Raw genomic sequence first — 24091 nt, 5'->3', positions numbered from 1 at the left:
ATACCTCAACTGGACGACAACGAGCTCAGTAACAAAACAGCAAAACAAGCCATTTTCTAAACAGCTTCCAGACTCAATGAATACACTCCTGAGATGATCTGACAACAGTATTCCTAGCTCACAATAGCATCATCTCTATCGAAGTGATGTGAGGACATCCCCAGTCTCCTCAAGTACTGAACCCCACAAAGCCTCCCTAGACTGACTGACACCTGATACGACGGAAGGTTGCACACCACCCTGCATGAACATTGAAACGAGGATACTGGAGATGAGCATCTGCACTAGATGAGGAACGGGCACCCCTGTTACAATTACATTGTTTTCCATTCAATATAATTTAATTCATATTGTCTTGGAATTAACAATGCATGACGATGAGCACGGATGTAAAACTATGCACACTATTTGTATCTACAGCACGGGATAAAGAATCCTGGAATTATCTGTGCAGTATGTCCATGCTGTACCACTCCTAGCAATATCTCTTACCCATGATATCGTCAGAAATAAACCAGTAATCGTCTATTTCCCAAGATCTGTGTGTGACCTCTTTTTGACATTTACGATTCTCCAACAGTATTGCTTTGTCATACTTAAAGTACTCAGTTTTCCAGTTTTTCCATTCAGTGCCAATCAATAGATGAAATTGCATATTCGCATTTGTCTGAACTGAATCTCATCGGGACACTCCCATTCTACAGTCTGGCCAGCTTAACATGTTTCCAGGAGAGTTTCTGGTTAGACTCTGTTCAATTAAGCCTTAATGTCCTCAACAACCCCATTGAATTTATTCAGTAACGGTGTTGTTGTCAAAAAACACAGACTCTTTACATGTTCTGTGCATTTGTCTACAACATGTTTGGACAAGATATTTCATAGCAGTCAAGACAATTCATTAGGCACAAAGCTAAATACATTCCTTTGGAACAAACAACCTCTGAAAATGATTGCTGGCAGCCTTTATTATATTGTTGGTCATCAGCAGTACATGCAGATTATTGTCTTCTACAAGCTGGAGAATTTATTTATTCTATCATTTACAGTGGCTATATGTATCAATCAGACAATGCCATTGGTTTTATATGAAGCGATAGAAATGTGCAAACATCGTTATTATTTCACTTTTTAAATTTGCAGCAGACAATTAAAGCAATGTCCTTGAATGAGTCAGCATTATCAGAAATGGTCCGGGTTTTCATTCAGCTGGGATTGATGAAGCTCTGTCTTATCAGTTGGCTCGTTACACGATAGGGTACCGCACAAAACTGGCAATTCCACAGTGATTACCTCTATCCTTAGCAATTTTGATGTACCCGTCATCACCCCAGTCTGTTCCCAAGCTGGAAAATAAGAAATTCGATTGGTGTTAGAATCAAATTCTGATAAAAGGGACATGTTTGGAGAAGCAGCTGTTTTAACTCTGGTATACAATTGGAATTATTATAGGGACTGAATTCTGGAATTACTGAGCTAGACAATGAGTTGGAAAGAATAATTTGCATCAGGCTGGAAAGAGACAATTGTTTCCTTTTGCATCAATTGCTGATCTGTACAGTACGTATGGACTCACTACAACATTTAAAATGACGTGAGGTGAGATCAATATCAGGAATAGGTCTGCAGCTGTAGTAGATATGAAGGGGAAAGTGAATAGGGACGAGTGAGAGCTTGAAATATGGCCTCTTGGAGATTTCCTTCTTGCCTTATGGAAGATGAGATTTTCTCAGTTTTTTTTTACCATCATCGTTTGGAGATTGCCTGCCACTGGATCGAGTCTATGCAGAGCATGAGTTGATTTGGGCACAGGTTATCCAGTGTCTCCTAAACTGCAAGGATACTTCGGCCTTAAAATTTGTTCCATATCCGGTTACCCTGCCCAAATCACATTTCCAGCTTTACCAAACTATTCCAGCACCCATTACATTGTAATACTATCTACCCTATTAAACAACAATGTGTATTTTTTATAAGCTACCCACATACTGTTTCTTCTGGGAATTCTGGGAAATCATGTAGAAATGTGTGTAGGTGTCAGTGTGTGTGTCTGTGTGTGTGTGTGTGTGTGTGTGTGTGTGTGTGTATGTGTGTGTGTGTGTGTCTGTGTGTGTGTCTGTGTGTGTGTATATTCACCCGAACCACAGGACTTATTTAATCAAAAATTTTGTATCCAGTCTGGACCTGAAGATGTGACTGCTTCTTCCAAATATGGCTGCCGTGATTGTAATAACAGCAGCCAGCGACGCCTCATAGAATAAATCGCTGAAAGGAGACAGACGGTGATAGTTGATGGAAAATATTCATTCTACAGTTCAGTTACTAATAATGTACCGCAAGGATCAGTTTTTGGATCCACTTTTGTTCGTTGATTTTTATAGAAATGAACTGAATGAGAGCACAGAAGGATGGTGGATTAATATGCGGATGAAATTACGTTCGTTAGAGTTGTGGACAGTTACTAAGGATGTATGGATTGCAGAGATAAGTAGATAAGCTGCAGAGCTATGACGAAAGGTGGCAAATGCAGTTTAACGTGGTAAAGTGTGAGGTGATTCAGTTTGGAAGGAATCCAATGTAATGGGCCAATGTTCAGATTCGTGCTTGTGTAGATGAGCACAGAGATCTCGATGTCGAGGTACATCGATGTTTGAATGTTGCCTCCCAGATTGATCGGGTTATTGGGAAGGCATTTGGCGTGTTAGCTTTGATTGTTAAGGGGATTCAGTTTCAGAAACAGGAGGTCATGCTTCAAGCCGTACTAAACTCTGTTGCAACCACTTTCTGGGTAATATGCACAGTTTTGGTAACCATATTACAGGAAGAATGTGCATGCTTTGGAACGGGTTCAGATGAGATTTACTGGGAAATCGCCAGTAATGGAGGGAGATAGAAAAAAGGAAAAGCTGAGGGAGTTAAGGCTGTTTGCGTTTGGAAAAAGTTTGAGAGGTGAATTAATTGAGACACATAAGTTAATGAAAATATTTGATAGGTTGGATAGAGAGAGGCTTTTTTTTTTCCTTGAATGGCAATGGCTTGCAGGAGGGCTTTAAAATCCATAGAGATAGATATTGGACAGGTGTCAGTGGTAGTTTCTTTCCTCAGATTGTTGTAGGGGCTTGGAACTCTGACTGCAACAGTAGAGGTATTGCCACATTTCAGAATATTTAAATGGTCATTGACTAGGCATATGTACGAGAATGGAATAGTGTTCATTACATGGGCTTCAGATTGATTCCACAGGTCGGCGCAGCATCGAGCGTTAAAAGGCATGTACTGGGCTGTAAAGCTCTATGTTTTATGTTCCAGAATTGGGGCTGTTAATCTGATCCCATCAGTGCTCTAGTGACAAGTGATTCGAACTTTGTCCTTGTTTCCCTGTGAACAGGTTGGACAGTTGGGTTTGGGATCTGACTTTGCCGCCCAATTCCCCAGTAAATTGCTTTTTGTTGTGCATTGCTGTTAATTTTAACAGTATGTTTTTATTTTGTACTGGTAAGTTTAAAAAATGATTGTGATTCAGGAATAATGACACTCTGATGCCTGCCTCTTTATGAAGCAATACTTCAGTCAAGAAAGGTATACTTGTAAGTGCAGCGTTTCTTGATGGTGGGACACCGGACTCAGACATAGTTTTAGATATCATCTCAGACAGCACAACCATTAAGCATTCACTTCTGGATAAACACAGAGTTACGTGCTCGCTGAACAGAAATACAGGTTGCAGCAAAGAGACAGGAAATTCATTCCATGCCACTGTCCCTTCTCCGTCTGTGATCAGGTGTTTGTTATTTCAAAGAGTACGGACCTGTTTTTAACCAGCCAATACTTCATTCCATCCTCAATTCCAAAACCAACCACCAGCACTTCATCGGTTACATATCCATTGCAATTTTCATCATAGTAAACTCCTGTAAGGAGACACATATTAAATGGTTTATCTGTGAAACATTTAATTCGTCTTAATTTAGCTTTGTTTAATGAGCACTGACATGTCTGTTTGTACTAACTGTCTTCAAATTGATCGTCCTCACTCTGCACCATTACATCTGTTGACTTAAATTAATGTTTCCCAATGACATCGCCTCTGCCATTCTCACTTCCTCTCGGCACATCCTTCAGAGTCATAGACCTTTATCGCGTAGAAATGCTTCGATCTGGTCGATCGAAATAGTCCATGCTGAGGACATATCCTCAAGCAATCTCGTCCTATTTTTCAGCACTTGGCCAATATCCCTGTAAACCATTCCTATTCATCTACCCATCCAGATGTCTTTTCTAATGTTGTATTTGTATCACTCTCCACCACTTCCTCTGGTATTTCATTCCAGACACGTACCATGCTCTGTGTGAAAACATTGCTCCTCAGATACCTTTAAACCTTTTCCTTCTCACTTTAAACGTACGGTCTCTAGTTTTGGACTCTCCTCCTCTTTATTCGTCCCATACCCATTATTGTTTATGAACCTCCATAAGCTCACCCTTCAGTCTCTGTAGTACGAGCGAACAAGGCTGCAGCCTTCTCAGCCTCGGGCGAAAGTGAGGACTGCAGATGCTGGAAATCAGAGTCCAGATTAGACTTATGCTGGAAATGCACAGCAGGTCAGGCAGCATCTGAGGAGGGAGGAAAATCGACTTCATCAGGAAGGGCTTTTGCCCGAAACTGGATTTTCCTCCTCCTCAAATGCTGCCTGACCTGCTATGATTCTCCAGCAAAACTCTAAGCTTGACTCAATTCAGCCTCACTCTAACCCTCAAATACTTCAACCCTTGCTAAGTCCTTGTAAATATTTTCTGGATCCTTTCAAATTTAACAACATCTTTCTTACAGCATAAAGTCTAGACTTTAACATAAAATTCTAAAACTAGCCTTACCAATGTCTTTTGCAGCTGGAACATGACATCGCAAAGCATATACTCAATGCACTGACGAATGCTGCTTTCACTACCCTGTCGACGTGTGATTCCAAAATCATGGAATTATGCACGCGGGCCCCGGGGTCTCTTATTTTTAAAATAACATTCCCTCAGACCCTGAAACTTTCTGCATACATTTCTTTACTTTCTTTAATTGTCCCCTGTCCATTCCTGCTGGCACTGGACCACCATCCCTTTTCTTATTAAATTTTCTTGTTCCACCCAATCGCAGACTATCTGTTTTCCAATTGAAGGTCCGACCTTGATTACATTCTTCCATTTTTAAATAATTATTGCTGTTGTTTTTATATCTTGCTGAGATTATTTTCGGTGTAGAAATAATATACCAGACATTTGCAGAAGACACTGACCATGGTATCTGACCGTGTGAAATATCGGTTTGCTGCCATGTGTGTTAACACTTTCTGTTAACTTACAAAATCCTACACCTGTGGTAATGAAGGAGCTCCACTCTGCATTCAGTATTTTTCGGGTTTGTCTCCAATTGTGGGTTGTACAGTAGAAGTGCTTTGTGATTTGAAATGTTGATGGAGTCAATAGAGAATAGTCCTGCACATGGAGACGAACTGTGTCATCATCACAAGGAAGCTGTGCAGGCGTCCACCTCCCTGTTCATACCACCGTCTTTGCAAGTCATCTCGAGTCGCCACACGAGAGGAGATCAAGAACAGATTAAAACAGCTGCTGAGAGAAGAGGTGGAGCAGAGAGTGAAAGACTCTCAGCAGGAGGCCAAGAGATTTCAAGTCGAAAGTCTCGCCCTTCCTCTTAATCCAGCTACAGTGAGTGTAGCGTCTTCAATTTACAATCAATAAAACGCTGACATGTGCAGGCACTCAGCAGCACATCAGGACAGTTACACCTCACTGTCAGTTCTCTTAGCTACAGCACAACGGTTGAGCTATTTGCATCACTCCAAATGGGAGCAGGTCCATTTCTCATTACCATTCATGAGCTCACCTTGTAGCATAGTCTAGCTTTAACTCGATGATATCTGACAGAACTGGACGGCATGTAACACGAGAGGAGTGTAGGGAGGAACAAGGGTAAGGGTCATGGTCCATGGTGAACTTTGCAGTAATATTAATACCAAAATAGTGACAGTAAATGTGTCTGTAGATTTATGATTTCTAATACCTTTCCTTGAACAGCCGATAATCTGATTCAAAGACATCATCCAGTGCTCTGCGACTTACCTCCTTTATAATGTTGAAAGGATTTCAGACTTGCATTAATCACAACAGACATCGGTCCTATCTCTCTCACTGCTTGTTCCAATGCTGCCTCGCCTCCCCAAACCCATTTGTAGTCAGTGATTTTAGCAGCAATTTTATCTCGTTGAAATCTGCAGAAGCCTCCATCCTATAATTTAAATAAAATGTTGAAAAGGAATGCTCATTAAGTTCATGATAAAGCTATTTTTTCTTTTCTTGATACTTTTCTGCATTCCTACTTTGGCAGCCACTTTGTTTTCCCAAATCTGTGTGATATTTGTTCACTTTTTTTTGAAAAAAATACATTTATAGTGACTTAGCATGAAAACAAGCCGTTTGTTCCAACTCGTCCACGCCAATCATATATCCTGACGTATTGTCGTCCTATTCGCGACCATTTGGCCCTGAACACTTCCAATCCATATACCCATCTGGGTACCTTTTAAATTTTATAATTGCCCCAGCCTCCACCACTTGTTCAGGCAGGTCATTCCATACATACATGAGCCTCGGCGCGAAACAATTGCAAATCAGATCATTTTTCGGGTTTTCTTGTGTCAAATTTAATATTTATTGCTCAATGTATTCGAAATATTCTACACTGAGACCAAGCAATGGTATTGCAAATGAATTGAAATGTGAGTACATGAAGAACATTGTTATTTGTCTTGACAATTCAGTATCCCAATCAAGCTCACCCCCTCGTTAGCTCATAGCGAAACTAGACTAGAAAGAGTTAAGCCTCTTCAGTGTTTTCGGTCGACTCATCTTAAAATTGTGATCGTCCTTTAGTAAACTCAAATCTTCACATGCAAATAAATGTTTCCCAAACCGTCAATACTTGCAACATTAGAGTCATTGGATTACAACTAATTAGTATTAGTCTCAGTGCCTATTCAAATATTTCCCCTTTCACCTTAAGGCCCTGCTCTCTAGGTTTGAACGCCGATCCCATGGCTAAAACATTCGGCTCTTCACCCGATCCATGCACTTCATGATTTTATAAACATCAATAATATCACCCCTCAGCCTCTGTTCCTCCGCTGGGAGAAAAGCCCCGCCTATTCAGTCTCTCCCGATAACTGAAACCCAAACCCAGCAACATCCTCATCAATATTTTCTGCACCCTTTGAAAGTTAAAAACATCGTCCCTTTAACAGAGCAACAAAACTTGTGTAGAGTTTTACAAAAGTGGCCTCGTCGATGTCCTGTACAGCTGCAATATGACGTCGCAATACCTGTACCAATGATTTGAACAATGAAGGTAACTGTGCCAAGTGCCTCCTTCACCATCCTATCTATCCTCGGCTCCACTTCCAAGGAATTATGCACCTGCACACTTGGCCTCTCTATAAATTCCTGCATGTTGGAAATGATGGAGTATATTGATTGTCTAAAGTATGGCCACTATGCCCGTGTTTTAACGAAAATTGGAAAATTATAAATGTGTTGACTTTTCAGAGTGTTGCTACTGTCTGATGGAGTGAAGATTCTGGTCAATAATTTTCAATTACTTCTCATCAATGTTGCAGTTACTTCAGCTTCAGGACACAGGGAAGAACATGATGCCCATTCTGGGGTGAGATTGATACTGGGAGTGATATTGGAATGGGTGTCTGTGTGTAGCAGGAGGGATTGCCACATTCACCCAGGTTTAATTCCAAGGTGGCTTAAAATGTAGTTGTGGCAGACTGTGTCAGCGTTCATTCAAACTTGGCTTGGAGAAGTTGTGATGAGCTGCCTTCCAGAACATTTCCAGAATTTTTGATTGGTTACTATTCTGTTCGAGAGGGAGTTCAAGTCTTTTGACCCAAAGTCGGTGACGGAATGACAATAAATTTCTGAGCCCGGATGGTGACTGATTTGAGGGGATGTTGCAGGGAGTGGTGTTCATTGTATCTCCAGCCCTCCTTGGCGGAAGTGGCCTTCGGTTTAGAAGATTCTGTCGACAGTCCATCAGTCAACTTCACAGCTGTAGCTCGTGAATTGTATATACTGCTGTCACTTTGTGATGATATTGGAGGGAATTAATATTTGTGGATTTGATGCCAGACAAATGGAGTGAATGTCCTGGATGGTGTCAAACCCACTCAGTGTCAAAACATAGAACACTGAACAGTGCAGCACAGTGCAGGCTCTTCGGACCCCAATGTTGCGCCAAATATTTATCTTCATCTAAGATCAACCTAAATACACACCTCTCCAATTGCTGCCGTGCATGTGCTTGACCAGCAGTCGCTTAAATGCTGTGAATGTCTCTAACTTTACTTCCAAAGCTGGCAGTGGAGTCCACGCATCAAAACATCTGCGGAAACAACCTACCTCTGGTATCTTCCCTTTACTTTCTCCAGTGACCATAACTGTATGACCTCTCGTGACAGCCCTTTTCCTGGATAAACGTCTCTGGTTACCTTCCATTTCTTTATCCAAGCCATTTATATAAAAAAAACAAAGAGCAAAGGCGCAAGAACAGATCCCTGCAGGAGATCACTGGTCTCCGACCTTCAAATGAATGACATCCCATCCACGACCATTTCCTGTCTTCTCTTGGCAAGCCAATTCCGTATATAGTCAGCCAAATATCAGTAGATCCTATAACCTCCTAACTTGCTGAATGAGCCTGCCGTGGGGAACCCAGCAAATACTTTACTGAAATCCATTGACATCCTATCCACTGCTCGACCTTCATCAACCTGTCTCAACACATCCTCAAAGAACGCATACGAATTGTGATGCATGACATGCTCATCAAAAAGCCACATTGATTTTCCTTAATCAAAAATCATTATCTAAACAATCCAAAATCCTATATCTGCGAACTTTTTCCAGTACCTTGCTGACCACAGACGTAAACCTACCTAGACAACAATTTCCATTTTTGTTTCTCTATTTAATTCCTTGAAGAGAATTACAATATATTACTCCCTCCAAACATAACGAACTACTTCTGTGAAGAGGTTGGATTCAAAGATCATTGCCAGAGGTGCAGCAATCTCATTTCTCACTTCTCGTAGGAAATGTGGATAGATCTAATCCTGCCCTCGAGATTGAATCATACTCACGCTTTTCACAATTTATACCATATCCACATTCTAAATATCAATCAGTTCCAGCCGAGTAAGCTCTTCCCCAGTATTCTCGCTATCATCAAGCTCCCTCTCTCTCACGACTACAACAGCAAAATAAAACTCATTTTGATCCTTCTCTACCTCGCCACGCTCGATGCTTAAGTTCCCTCCATTGGCTTGGATCCAGCTTAGACTCTCGCAGATCATTCTCTTATTCCTAATGTAAGTGTGCAAAACATTTGGATATTTTCAAATCCTTCTCGCCAAGGCTTTCTCATGCCCCCAACCAGTTTTCCTTCGTCCATTTTTGAGTTCTTTCCTTTCGACGCTGTAATCGAAAACATTTTCGCCAGATCCCGTTCTTCTGCTCTTGTCATCCAGGGCTGATTTCCTTTACAATTCCGCACCGGTCTCATTGGGACAAAGTTATTCAACACAGTAAAAAAATGCTCCACATTTCTGTGGTGCATTTCCGTAGAACAATTATTCCTAATTTACACTCCACAGGACCTGTCGAAGAGTCGTAAAACATCCCGTCCCCAGATTAAATTCCCTCTCATAAAGGAGAAAGTGAGTACTGCAGATACTGGAGATCAGAGCAGAAAATATGTTGCTGGAAAAGCACAGCAGGTCAGGTAGCATCCAGGGAGCAGGTGAATCGACGTTTCAGGCATGAGCCCTTCTTCCTGAAGACGGGCTCATGCACGAAACATCGACTCTCCTGCTCCTTGGATGCTGCCTGACCTGCTGCGCTTTTCCAGCAACACATTTTCGGCTTCCCTCTCATACAGTCCGTTTCTATTCCTACCCACGGCGACTGCACATTTGTGGCATTTATGCTTTCTGTCACCGAAATGCTTTCCCATCGAGATATCTAACACCTGGCCTGGCGAATTGTCTGGCACCAAATCCAATATGGCCTCTCCCAGTCGGCCTATCTATTTATTGTATCAGGAATACTTCCTGGAAAGACCAACAAAATCATCTCCATCCAGATAATCTTCACCACGGATGTTCCAATTAATATTGGGGAATTTCAAATCACCCTTATCAGCAATTCTGTTATATCTTCACATTTCCAAGATTTACTGTCCAATCTGTCCAATGTCTATAGTAGACAACCAATAAAATAACTGTTTCTTTCTTTGTTGTCGGAGCTGTAGTCATCCAGGGATGATGAAGTATTCCACCATATCCTTGCCTTTTCTTTAGTTGATGGAAAGGCTTCAAAGATGTTGATAATGTGAGACTCAGTGATGATTAAATTACCTCACTTGTTGGATTATGTCATTGCCTGGTACTTGTCTGGTGAGAATGTCATTTGTTATTTATCTTCGCAAGTGGAGATATTGTCCACACCTTGCCGCATTGGACACAGATTTCTTCAAAATGTGATAGATTCAAATGTTTCTGACAATCGTGTAGATAATCCCCCTGCTTACCTTTTGGATAGAAGGCCACTGACGAAGCAGCTGAAGGTGGCTGTACCAAGAAGGCTACACTGAGGAACTCCGATCGACATGTCCCGAACAGAAAGCCATCAAATAACTGCAAACACCTTCCAGTGTGTTCGATATAATTACAACCAAAAGATTTTTTTCTTCCAATTTCCATTCACTCCAGATTTTCTTGGGCTCCTTGATGTCACGTCACGCCTGAATGGAAAGGGGTGTCATTCTCACTTCAACGCTTGATATCAGGTCGTTTCCCCAACTATGGAGTGTAAATTAGGGACTAAAGTTGTAATGAATCACAAGCCGAGTATTCGTGCTGGAGTCCAAACTGAGGTTGCCAAATTGGCAATTTATCATACTGAGCAGTTCTGATCCCAATGCCAATATAATTCATTCAGTGGTGAGTGAGGTGATCAACATGAGACGACAACGACATGCAAATGTGTTCAGCATTGATTGTAGATTTAGGGGTTGGGATAATATCAAGTACCAGTTGACAAAGGGTACCCCTGCTGTTATCAGACCTCACTGCACCACACGCCACCCCAGCCAAACACACCCCTCCTCAAAGCTGTGTTGTTATCGTCACCTCCACTCCTCTCACTCAGTCACTTACTGTTGGTCTGTTACCCAAGATCAATACCAGCCCTCAGGTTGTTGTACTGAATGTTACTGCCTTCCTGATGAGCAGCGCCACTGGCCTTTGGCTGGTAATGACCACTCCTTAGCGCTGTCATTTGTGCAAAGCCATTCTCTTGTCCAGCTCAGTGCCTGAGTGACAATTCCTACACTGGAGCTTCATGAAAAGAGGAGACTCTGTTAATGTTCACTCGCCAGCCAGTGAGTGAGAGGCCATCACTTCCATAAAACATAGCCAGAGAATAGGATTAGTGTAGGGTGATGCCCGGTCACCAGATCATGTACGCCTGTCATATGACGAGAGTGTTTCTTTCATTCAGTTGTTTCTTTGGCCAATGAAACGCTGGAGTTTGGAAAGCAGGGAGCATGGGCAGACAATGAACTTAAATTTTGAGTTGCTTGTGGTCTCAGATTACCACGGGAACAATTAAACAGTGTTGACACAAACCTAAAACAAAAGCAATTGCTGTCCTGGATAATAACGCGCAAGTCATCTACAATGAGTCCAGACATGAGAGTGTGGAAGAGCTGGGGTAAGGACTTGAAGAATTAACTGAAGAACAAGGTGAAACTGTGTAACACTGAGACAAAGAGCTGGGATTTGCACGCAAGAGGCTGATCCCAATCAAATCCAAGACTCGGGGCAATTGTGACGTGTAGACAGACAACAACGGCTTCTGGAGGAACAACATCAACTGTAAAGCAACTTAAGCAAAAACGTCTCCTGAGTATCGATTCAAGCCAAGTTTCTTAATTACACCACAATATGCCGAATGTCAACCCAGCAAGTCGCATGGTAAATGATATTCCTAAAGAGTAAACGCCTCTCTTAACAAATCAACATATTTACATTCCTTTTCATGTAAAATTCCAGATTATATGAGAGTGACTGACCAGCCCGTTGGGGCATATGGGAGAAGCAGACAGACATTCCTGACTCTTCAGATCTGTCCATCGCTGTGTTAGGATGTTAACTGTTATAGTGGATGGCGCACGTCCCAGTCTGAAGGACAGAATATGCTGAATGTTCCGTTGATTCAGCCGAACGTCACATCCAGATGCTAAATCACAGTATGATAGAATTCCCAGAGTGTAGAAAATGCCCATTCGGCCCTACCTTATCCCTGTAACCCTGCGTCTCCCATGGCTTAAACACCTAACCTATAATTCCCTTCGCACTCTGGTTAGGTAACATAGACAATCCCCCTAACCTCCACATCTTTGAACTGTGGGAATGGTGAGCATTAATTCACAAAAAGTGAAGTATTCTTAACTCCTCAGACATATTGTCTGAGGGTACGAGGTGTTGTGTCAAGATGTAGGAGAGCTTTCCAAGATAAGGTTGAGATGACTGGGAGTGCTGAAAGATTTTATTCTCTCAGCCTCCTTAATGGTGCTTACACAGTGACACTTTCAGAAACCTGAGGGCAGACTCTTAGGGAAGGATTGACACAGATCCAGGATGGCAGCTCCCATTTGAAAAGCATTGCGTTTCAGGGTCTAACACCATGGATGTTGGAAAAAGTCCGTGCTTCTGAAAAACACCGAAGAAATTTCATTTGAGTTTTTTACTGTCACATGCATGTTCTTTGCACATACAGTGAAATGTGTTGTCTAGTGTTGCCACGCTGCAGCACCATCTCAAAACACATTTAAAATCACAACATACAATATAAAAGAGAAACATATGGAGATATAAAGAGAACGTCCAACTTCATAGTCCTTGCTAAGTGCTCAATCATGGACATGCTGGTCAGGCATGTGTCCCCTTCTCTATCACCGTCGGAATGAAAGTCGCCAAATCTTTGGCAGCATCTTGACTCCGCTGATGCCTTGGTCAAAAGGAGGCCTTGAAGGACCTCAGCAAAGTAGTTGGCACTGATGCTGCTAGGCATGACATTGGTCCAAACACGATTCTGTTGTTACCACGAGGCTGCTTTCGATATCGCTGTCTAATGCAGTCACTGCAGTTGCTGCCGGATCTTGTACTGGGCCTAAGCTCCATTGCTGCCTCCATGAATCTGTCATGGAGACCTGCACTGACAGGTACCCGAACTCACCTTCCCCCCATCTCCATGAATCTGTGCTGGATACAGATCATGACAGGAACCCGAAAACACCTTTCCCGTCCCTCCATGAAACTGTGCTGGATAGCGACACTGACAGAAACAAAACCAATCTGCACTAATCTATGATGGATGCAGTAATGACAGGAAACCAAACTCACCTTTTCTGCCTCCATGAATCTGAGCTGGATACAGATACTGACAGGAAACAAATCTCACCTCCGCTCTGGCTCCGTCAACCCCTGCTGGATACAGGCACTGACAGAAAACTAACCCACTTGCACGCTACCTCAATGAGTCTGTGCAGGGTGCAGATGCTGCCAAAATCCCAGACTCACCTGCACAGCTAATTTTGTGAATCTCTGATAGACGCAGACATTGCCATGAACGAAAGCAGAGCTCATCTGCTGCCTGCACGAAACTGTACTCAATACGGACACTGCCAGGTACCTAGACTCATCACCGCCTGAGCAGCCATGAATTGGCGTCAGGACAGGAGCCATAAGCAACCCAAACTCTCTCGTCTATTTCCGTTGTGAGTCCATGCTGCTCGACACACTCACAGGTTTCGTTGCTCTTCACCAAGAGGTAATTAAAATAAACTCCAATAAGAATTACAAGCGAACACAGACAGGACAGAAGAAATGAAATAAAACGAAATGAGAATGAATCCCGACTCCACCACAATCTTACTAGAAGTCTTGTGGATTTACCTTTCCTGTGTAAGGGTAAGTTTCCTCAGAGTTGATGCCTTGAAATTCAATCACTTGAAGAAAGCCGTGCCATGCGAATCCAGTAGAGCATCCATCAATTGGTATACTACAATCAATCAGATTTTGTTCACTGAGAGAAACCAGGTTTCCATGCCTTTTTGCCCACTGTCCTTCTATGGCACCAGTTGCACTGAAAGCCCAGGAAGAATGACATTGACCCTAGTGTTGACAGAAATATAACCACATTAACTCATATTGATCGACAAATGATAGCCAGTTTGCATCAACATACATTTGGAACACCGTCTCACACGAACTTTTAGAACTTCATCTAAAGGTTTGTTCAGGTTTCTCAGAATTACATGTGCCTGGGTTCAGATGTGATTTGATTTATGTATTGTCACGTGTCCCGAACAACAGTGAAACCATTTGTTTATGACCAATAGAGGCACATGATAGTATGCGAGGATGAAGAGATCAAAAAAGAGTTGGACAAATGGTACATCGCAGAGAGTGGGCACAAGGCAAATTCAATGTCAGCAAGATCAGTAGGATTTGAGCTAGAGAGTTTCAAAGCCGACTAAAAACAGCTGGGGAAAAGCTGTTCCTGCACCTGCTGGTGGATGTGTTCCAGCTTTAGTATCTTCTACCTGACGGAATACATGTAAGTAGTACATTACCGGGGTGAGGTAGGTCCTTGATTATGTTGCCTGCCGTTTCATGGCAGCGAAATGTGTAAGTAGAGTTCATAGATAGAGTATTCGATTCAATGATCGTCTGGGACTCGCATACAACCTTCATGAGTTTGTTATGATCCTGAGCTTCGCAGTTGCTAGACCTGGCCTTCCACTCAGAGGTGCAACTGTCGAAGTTAGTGATGGTCCTTGTTCACATGCCAATATTCCTGAGCTCTCTGAGAAAGAAGAGGCGTTGTTGTATATTTTCCAACGGCACAAACACATGGTATTTTCTGGAAAGTTTGTCCATTATGTTCAGTCTAGGAAATTTGACATTTCCATTCTCTCAACCTCATTCCCATTGATGTAGATGGAGCGTGTTGTTCTCCTTTCATTCTGAAGTTAATTATGTGTTCTTTAATTTTTCCGGAATTAAGAGAGAGAGAAGCTATTCCCATTTCACCACGTCAATGATCCCTCTATCTCCATTGTGACTTTTCATTCATCGTTAACAAATTTCCCTCCTGTTGCAGTGCTGTCGTCAGTGAATGTATAGATGGTGTTCGTTCAGAATTCGTGTGTATAAAGGTAGTACAGTAACTGGATGAGCATTCATTATTGGGGGACGCAAGTGGTGAAGGTTATTCGGGAGAAGGTACAGTTGCCGATCTTCAATGATTGGTATCTGTGGGTCAGACAGCTGCGGATACAGTTGCAGACGATAGAATCATGAACAATGTCACAGGGCTTTGAGTTCAATGTGGCAAAAGTGTGATAAGAGTGTTGAAGGCAGAGGCACAGTCAATGAGTAGAAGTCTGACGAAAGTGTCCTATTCCCAATGTTCAAGGCTTGCAGGGCGAGAGATATTTCACCCACCGTGTTCCTGTTACTTCAATAGGCATATTTTAATTGTCAGTGGGAGGCTGGGAGAATGGAGTTGATGTGGGCCCTCACCAGCTTTTCGAAGCACTTCATGATTATTGTGCTCAGGTCACTGGTCTGTATTCATTAAGGAACAATGCATGAGTTTTGTTTCCTCACTTACGAAGATGATGGTGGTCTTCTTGAAGCAGGTTGGGACTTCAGCTTGTAGAAGAGAGAGTTTGAAGATGTCGGAGAATTTTCCTCACTGGAGCTGTGTTGCCTGGCGGGGACAGTGTTTGGGCCAAGCAGCGTCCTTAGCGTTATTCCCAGGAGGACTGATCTGATTTCTACAGCAGTGACCAACAACTTGAAGCATTGACATGTAAGAGGATTATTTGAATATGAAAAGTCTTCTTAATACCAAAACATGTCTCATTATTCAATTTCCTCTCTTGACAAATTCGCAAAATGTATTGGCTATCAAGGGAACATGGCATTGGCTCTCAGAGAGGGACAGGATGTACGCTGTTTCCGATTGGTTACCAACGACCATGGTGTTCGATCAGACCAAATAGCATCTCAGGGCAAAATGCACAGGCTCCAGTTGTATGGGCCTTGCCCATGAACTTTAGCATCTGGCATTTGCTCGTCCCCAGTCCAGGGATCGACCATAGTCTGGTGCCGGGGCGGGGAGTTGTCCTTGCGTCTGCAATCCAGAGACTTGGTTTCAACAGTCCTTTGGCTACAAAGTGACTAGTTCGGGGATTGGGAACTGTTGTCACTGGGAGAAGAGTTTGCAATTCTTCACCTCTGAGGGCTGTGCGTTGAGAGGTCTGGGAGATTGCAGTTATGAGCGAGGTTGGGTGATAACACTATATGCAATGATGATTAAAATGAATCTTGGATGGGAAGGGATTCCATAAAGTTGTTGGATGAAGTGTGATGGTGTTAGCAGCACAGCCTTACCTCTGCAAAGCTTGCTCCTCTTCCTTCCACATGCGACACCAAGCTCACAGTACACACGTTGGTCCGATGTGACCATGTCATTGGGCATCATGGTGGTGCAGTTTTATTAAGGCTTCTCTCCACCGAGAGAAAAACAGCCAAGTGGAAGGTCAAGCTGATACCACATATCGAAAAGGATCAAATAACGTACGAGGTTTGTCACGCTTGCCACTAAACTTCATATTCCTTCATTGTCTCAGATTTAATGAATACCAGTTTCTGGGTTGGGCAGGAAGGATCGGACACATTGTTGCAGCCTGTTAGCCCTGCAATGGTTTGTTCAGTCAGTCTCGCAGCAATTTTGTCTGTCGGGCGTGAGGGAGCACTAACAATGCTGAGCAGAACTGGGCAGCAGTTTGGAGGTGGAGGCTCAGCCACTTTTATGATATCTGGAGTCTGGGTCTTCGGAGTGACCTGTGTGTGCCTCCTCCTCCAGCAGGGCACTGTCCCTTTTACTTGTGATTAGAAAGTGGCAACTCGACTACAGGCCTGTGGAGCAGTTGGCGATGGGGTACAGATTTATGCCCATGGCCAGCAGACGCTGAGGGTGCTGGGCCTGCTTCTCCATGGCAACTGGCATACTGTCCTTGGACTTTAGATGATTCATTGATTGGGGTATCTGGGTCCCCGCAGCGTATCTGTCATCTTTCAAGTGTACATCCCTGTCTGCTGCATCTGCTGCTCCATGATACATGTAGATTTTTGTCGACACCACGGTCTCTTTTGCCCGTCCCGGGTCGCTGGCAGCCCTCTGAGTGCTGTAGGAAATGACACAGTGAGGTGCTTACCAGAAAGTGCTCCCATACCCTCAATAGCTCACATTCCCAGGGAGCTAGTGGTGTGTGCGGGACGCAGCCTTACTGATATTTCCTCTGAGGTCGTAATACTTTCATGCTCAGAGAATGAGGAGGTGTCTTCTTTCCCTGTGGAGCTAGAGTAGATGCTGATGGAACCGAAAGAAAACGAGAGACAGAAGTTTCTGGGGTCAATGCAAAGACACACTGAGAATTAATGAGTGTGACAGAATGCTAACAAAGCAGTGATGAGTGGTATTTACTCACTCAGTGGAATGTGGGTGTATCATGTTTTCTGGTGAGAAACAGGAGTCACTCCTCACAGGCTGAGGAATCTGGTGTCAGACATCTCTCCACCAATCCAAGAGCTTTCTGTCCTCCAGTGTTCTCTCATCTCCTGGAATGACAGAGCAGGAAGGATTGAGTGAGAGATTTAAGTTTTGCATGGCCGTTGGTGTTGGTACATGACGGGAGGTATTCCGAGGTCGTGAAGTGGCAATGCCAATGCGATGTTGGTTTTGAAGATGAGGAAGACGTCAGTGACATCATGAATCTGGGTAGGAGGGGGTGCTGGGGCTGGGATATAGACGGAGGGGGAAGGTGGGTGGCCACAGCGCTTCTGACACAAAGCATTCTGATGGCAATGTTGGTTGTTTTTCTGTACCATTCTCTGGCCTGTTCGAAAACATTCCTATCTGAGCAGGGCAATGTTACCATGCTCGTGCTCATGTGGGTTCACAGCAGCTTTTTCATGATGGGTCAGCTCCCAGGATATCGGGCACTAATCATGAATCTATTGAATAGTTCCGGGAAGAATGTGTGGGAAGATTAGACACAGAGTGGATATGTGGGATGTTATAGTTGCATTGACGTGGCTACCGAGATGCTTTTGATAACGATAGTGAGAAATCTCACTGAGCCTCATGGTGTTCTCTCACCCAAACATTCAATGCAACTGACACTTAGTGAATTACAGTATAGTCCGATCGTTTACAACTCCCATTTGTACACAATATTTCATATAATTACCAGCAGGCTCTGCCCTCCTCTCGATCAGCCTTGTCCAGTTGGAGAGAATGATTGAGAGAGGTACAAGGCCCAACAGAAGTGAATGTGGTTTTAAAATTTGGGGTGTCGAGCATATGATCGAATATTCTTTGAATAAGACTGGACATGGTATCACAAGGAAGCTTGGCACTGCAGCTCGCAACATTACCATTATTGAGTTGTGCCAATTTACATCTGAACTTATATTTATTACATCGGAATTGTACTGGTAGACTTCAATTTTACAATTAAATCTAACCATTGAATTTGTTTTTGCAGTATGATTTCTCTAGATATTATGAGTAAAAGCACGAACATTATCATTGATCCATATACCATGCTCCCTTGAATACCAGGAAACAAATGCAACAAGAAAACAGGAGAAGCAATTTGTGTTAAAAATTATCTACTGAAACGGAGCCTTTCCTAACAATTCCGACAAGCTGATCAAAACGTCCAATTCTGTTGAGAAATTAATGTCTGCACTTAATAATCTTGAGAGCTTTTTCTGATTTGTTTACCTGGTTTTTCACTGGAGTAACTAAACCTTCTCTTCGCCAGTCAACAGTTGCAGTTCTTAGTTCAAAGTGACTTTCTTTAGATGCACTACTTTCATCTGTTTCATCAGCTTCAATTTCAGTCATGTTAACAGCTTCAATTCGGCGATGTCCATTCATGAGCTTATTGAACTCTTCATTGGTCTGAAAATTCAAACACATTGGTGAAATGATTGACTTTTAGTGGTGATTATGTAGGAGAAGTGTCAATAACGTAAGAGAGCTACATTCTACATATTCGCTGACTTTAGCATGAAGTGCGGGGAAAGCAATGAGGGCATTCATTACTCGTGTTTAATCTTGGACTGAAAAAATGAGCAGCAGGCAAATAAGTGGCCACCCATTTCGTCCCAATCCAATAAAACGCTGTGTGAGAAGGCTCGAGCAGCTCAAATATCTCTGCTCGATCGTTCAATTACCAAACTGGCAATTGCTTTATACATGTGTTTCATTTTGCAAGAATCAGTTCGATAATGGTCTCTGATCATTAAAACCTGACAGGTCAATTTCATCATGGAAGGATAGGTTAACTCACCTCAGATTGGTGGGGTTTATTGGTGTTTGAGATGAACCTTCCCAATCAGGAGGATTTCACATTCCATCACTGGCCTGATCTGAATTCCGGATAACACGTTGGTCTTGAGTTGGCCTAATTGCCCATGGACTATTAGGTTTAGGTACGAAAATGAAATTGCTCTTTTTCAAGAAGATACTGGATTGGAATGGTTAGAAAAGGACCAAATTTGGTGCTATCTATCATCAAATATCGTATCATCAGGAACTTTTGATATCTCCATACCCAACTCAGCTTGCAAACTGGTAGCGAGTCATCTGGTGTCTCTTTTTGATGGGTAGGAAGGGATACATGTCGGTTTGAAAGGGGAATGAACATGTCCCATCCTCTGAGTAATAAGCGGGGCCCTCGGTACATGCAAAAGTCAGAGTTGCGCCTGCCTTTTTGCAGGCTATATGGAGCATGCCTTGTTCAAGTCCTCCTCTGACCCCTGTCAAAGTTCTGTCTCTGATCCATTGATTGTTGCTTCCTACTCTCACCCAGAATTAGAAATAGTAATCAATTTTACTCCGAATTTCCACCCTTCCCCCAACTTCACCTGGAATCTCTGAAAATCTTCCTTTCCTTTCTTGAGTTTAGTGTTTCCATTTCAGGGCTAGACCATCTCCTGTCTCCCACAGTTACGTTGAACTACGTCTCCTCACACCCTGCGATCTGCAAAGATTCCATTCCATTTCCCAGGTTCTCCACCTGTACAGCATGTTCATCGGTGTCACCACCCACTGGGGTGTTTGTCACATCTTCGTTTTTCCTTACCGAAGGACTCCTCTCAATGCCGTTGACAGGCATTTCAGCTGTCTTACTCAGTTTGCGCAATTGTTTCCTCCCCCATAAGAACATAACAAATAGCAACATGAGTAGACTATTGGCCCCTCCACCTTGCTCCATCATTACATTCAGCCTCTCCCTATCGCTCAAATCCTGCAGTCCTGCCAAAATACTTGTAAATCTTTTCTGACCCCTTTCAAGTTTCACAACATCTTTGCGAGTGGAATGAAACCAGACTTGCACGCAATATATTAACAGTGGCCGAACTAATGTCCTCCACAACAGCAACATGACCTCCCAACAGCTCTATTCAATAACATGACAAATATAGGGGAGAATAACAAACGCTTTCTTCACTGAACTATCTTCCTGCAAAGACATTCAGGCCTCAGAGAGAAGGAATTCCTGTTCATCTCGATTTCAAAACGCTGACCATTTATTGCAATTCGATGATGTCAAGTCCTAGCCTCTCTCATTCGCGTCAACATCATCTGTGCATTCACCCTGTCAAACCCAGTAAGAACATGTAAATTTCAAAGGGATCACCTGTCATTCTTCCAAACCCCATTCAGTTAAGTCCCAACCTGATTAGCCATTACTCACAGGACAATCTTTGGTGCAGTTGTTCCCCTCCATCCCAGAAGAAAAATAGGATTATTTCTGTCTTCACTTTCCATAATCCCATTCTCTGTTTTCTGTTTAGCGAATAAATCCTCAACCAATGCCAATATGTTACGCATTTCACCATAATCTTTTATTTTGTTTCGCAACAGCTGATGTGGCCCTGCATGAAATGTCTTTTAAAATTGCAAGTGAGCACAATCTATTGGTTTTCCTGTGGTTAAAAAAGTGTTGCCTGTTTGTTCACTTATTAACATTTGTGTGCACATAGGTCCAGCAAGTTATTAAAGAGGCAAAAGAAATATTTGCCTTTAATGCAGAGCAAAGACAGCATCAAAGTGGGGAAGTCTTGTTGCGATTGGACAAAGTCAGTCAGACAGCACAGAGGGCACTGTGATTAGCATTGATTTCACTTGTTGCAGAGGAATATTAGGAAGGAAAGTTGAAGCAGGTTAATCAAAACTATTCCTACGAAGAAGAGAGTTATCACAAAGAAACAGTTTGACAGACTGGGTCCACTTCTCATGAGGAATGAGAACATTGAGTGCTGAACTTACTGAAACAAATAAGATAAGAAGGCGATTGACAGGGCGAATGGTGAGAGGATGCTTTTCTTGATGGGAAAGGTGAGTACAGAACAATGTCCTGGCATAGACATTGACGCTACTATTTCCTAATCTATGTGACTTAACTCTGTGATCTGCCTGTGTTGTTCGCAAGTCAAAGCTTTTCACTGTGCCTCGGTACACATGACATTAAATTCAATTCGATTCAATTCAATTCAATTAAGTTCAATTCAGCTCAATTCAATCAAATTCAATTCAATTCAAGCCAATTCAATACAAATCATTTCTTTTCGATTCATGGGATGCTGGTGTAATGCTGATGTCATTAGTCACATTTTTTTGAAGTGCCGAGAATAGGGGAAATGACCAACTGTCCTGAGGAGCAATAATACAGAGAGCAGGATTATTCTTTAATATGTTTGGAAAGCGGGTTAGTTTATCCGCTGTGTATAAAGTTTAGCCAGCGATAGGTAGGACAGAGGCAGAGATCCAGCAGACTCAAGAAGAATATTATAGCCGAAGGGAACAGCCTCCACAGTACAGAATGCAACTCCGGCGTCCAGACGTCATAATAGACAGAATCGATGAAGGCTCAACAACACAAAGGTGTATCCATGCCGTGATAGGGTGTGCTCAAGCCAGCCAGTTCTGTATAATGCAAATTAGTTGTACAAAATTTGATCATGCAAGTGAGCAGAAATTGTCAAATTCAAGGGATTGCCAATCATTAGAGTTCTCTTCCAAGAGAGAAATGGAGACTTGAGTCATTGAATTGCTTCAAACTTGAGAGAGATTATTTTGATTTCCAGAAGAGTTACGGGTAATGGAAGCCTGGAATGAGAAGAAAGGAATCAACAAATTGGAGTGAAGTGAGATCAGACATTGAGTGTACTGAATGTGTGAGTCAGCTTGGGGGACCAAATGACCAAGTGCTGCTCCTGTAGCTGAATATAACCTTGGACCAGCTTCACAATTTCACAATGACCGGCATCAAATAGATCGTAGACGATATATCCTGTACACACCAGATCTCCAAACTTGTTCATTCCCAATTTAGATGTGCGTTTCCCCAATGAGTGCTCGAGGTTGTGTTGTTCGATGTATCTCATATTGTCCTCCCATATCATTCTCCTGTAGCTCTCCTCATCCTGAATAAACAGATTAATATAAGTAGACTCCAGCTTCTTTCATTCATAAAATAATATAGACGCATTAAAAAACAGTTTGAGAAATCTGAAATAACATTTTCCTGTGAGGATTCACCGTCCCACCCAGATGTGAAAATGATTACTCAGGTTACCCAAACCCAACTCAACATAACGCACCCATCGCAAAACCTGTCGAGCTGCCAGTCTGAGAGATTCATGCTGAAAGTGAATTAAAATTAAATAGCTGAACAAGGGTCCATGCCTGAAGCAAGATTAGGCCAGTGGCAAGCATGGCATTTTTTGCAAAACAACTGAGGCCACTACATGGGCAATTACTGTCCATGTATGTATCTTCTTAACCTGTTGTGTGAGAGAACTGCGTTAAGCTGCCAGCATAGTAAAGTGGGTTTCGACAAAGAGATGCTTCATTGAATGGGCCGCTTGGGATGATCAGACGGCTCCCCCATCCCTCAGTCTCCAAGATGCCCACTTACAAATGTCTCTTCAACACCAAGAATGGATCTTAATCTTCTAGAGTCAGATTTGTGTTTTTTGTCGTAAATCCAACAGGACTGCAGCGGGATCCTAGTAAATTAAGATAAACCAAGTCGCTGCTGATTCACTTTGTGTTTGGTCAGTTCATTAATGAAGATAGAAACTTGGAGAATACCATTGAATTTCAAGATCAATATTTTCTCAATGTCACTTCACTCAGCAGATGCCTCTCATTGACTGCAACTACATATTCTCAATCTCTGTCAATTGTGTGCAGTCCATTCTTATTCTGAGTGAGCTGAACAGTACAGACTCTCCTTTTACCTTGGTGTACTGGTTCCCACGTTGTGATTTCCAGTTTTTCCAGTCTTCGTCCAATTTTGAATCAAATGTGTCTGTTGAGACTGCAGCCAGAATAGATACCTCCACACTGCACAGAAACAGCCAGACGTTCATGATGCACAACCTAATAGGCAAGACAGGAATTGGGCAACTATCAAGTTAGCCGTTTCCTTATTCTGAGAAGAAACATTGTACAAAAAATACAAACAATAAAAAACCAACATTTCATCCAATGCTGAAAGTTTAATGTAATTCACCTTCACGAGACATCGTCTGTGGACTGGAATCTTCCAGCACTAGATTGATCAAATTAATGACGTTCCAAATTTAAAACTAATTATTGGAAAGAACACAGTATGGTGAAATTGTACTTTTCCATAAACTGCCTCCGTGTGATGAACGTTATTTGACTCACGGTCCACAATTCATGTCTTGATAATTATATTGCAATAAGTTCTTAGAAGGTGTGACTGTGGAATTAGCAACAGGAAAAGATGTAAATGTATCAATATCTTCTGTCACTTTAGACAATGCAAAAAGCATCC

At 42.5% G+C, this 24091-nt stretch overlaps 1 protein-coding gene across 1 annotated transcript; it reads right to left on the bottom strand.

The window, feature by feature from the left end:
* Positions 1-947: 947 nt before the first annotated feature.
* LOC140466558 (cathepsin J-like) lies at positions 948-23668 on the bottom strand. The gene is made up of 7 exons (XM_072562032.1): positions 23529-23668; positions 22587-22709; positions 18997-19176; positions 14088-14306; positions 6130-6295; positions 3806-3908; positions 948-1343 (listed from the first exon to the last, which is right to left on the bottom strand). Exons 1-7 carry the CDS (start codon positions 23658-23660, stop codon positions 1244-1246), a joined length of 1023 nt encoding a protein of 340 aa, XP_072418133.1. The 5' UTR covers positions 23661-23668; the 3' UTR covers positions 948-1243.
* Positions 23669-24091: the final 423 nt, after the last annotated feature.

This window comes from Chiloscyllium punctatum, chromosome 43 (assembly GCF_047496795.1).
Source record: "Chiloscyllium punctatum isolate Juve2018m chromosome 43, sChiPun1.3, whole genome shotgun sequence".
In the NCBI taxonomy this organism is placed as follows: domain Eukaryota; kingdom Metazoa; phylum Chordata; class Chondrichthyes; order Orectolobiformes; family Hemiscylliidae; genus Chiloscyllium; species Chiloscyllium punctatum.
This window is presented reverse-complemented; position numbering and strand designations above follow the sequence as displayed.

Bases quoted from the DNA above. Each gene is read 5' to 3' on its own strand.
- LOC140466558 (XM_072562032.1), bottom strand. From the start codon at position 23,660: ATGAACGTCTGGCTGTTTCTGTGCAGTGTGGAGGTATCTATTCTGGCT. The intron at 3,909-6,129 runs GTAAGTCGCAGA...GTCTCCTTACAG, and splicing joins CTTTCAACATTATAAAGGAG to GAGTTTACTATGATGAAAAT. The intron at 1,344-3,805 runs GTCCGTACTCTT...CTTATTTTCCAG, and splicing joins TATTGGCTGGTTAAAAACAG to CTTGGGAACAGACTGGGGTG.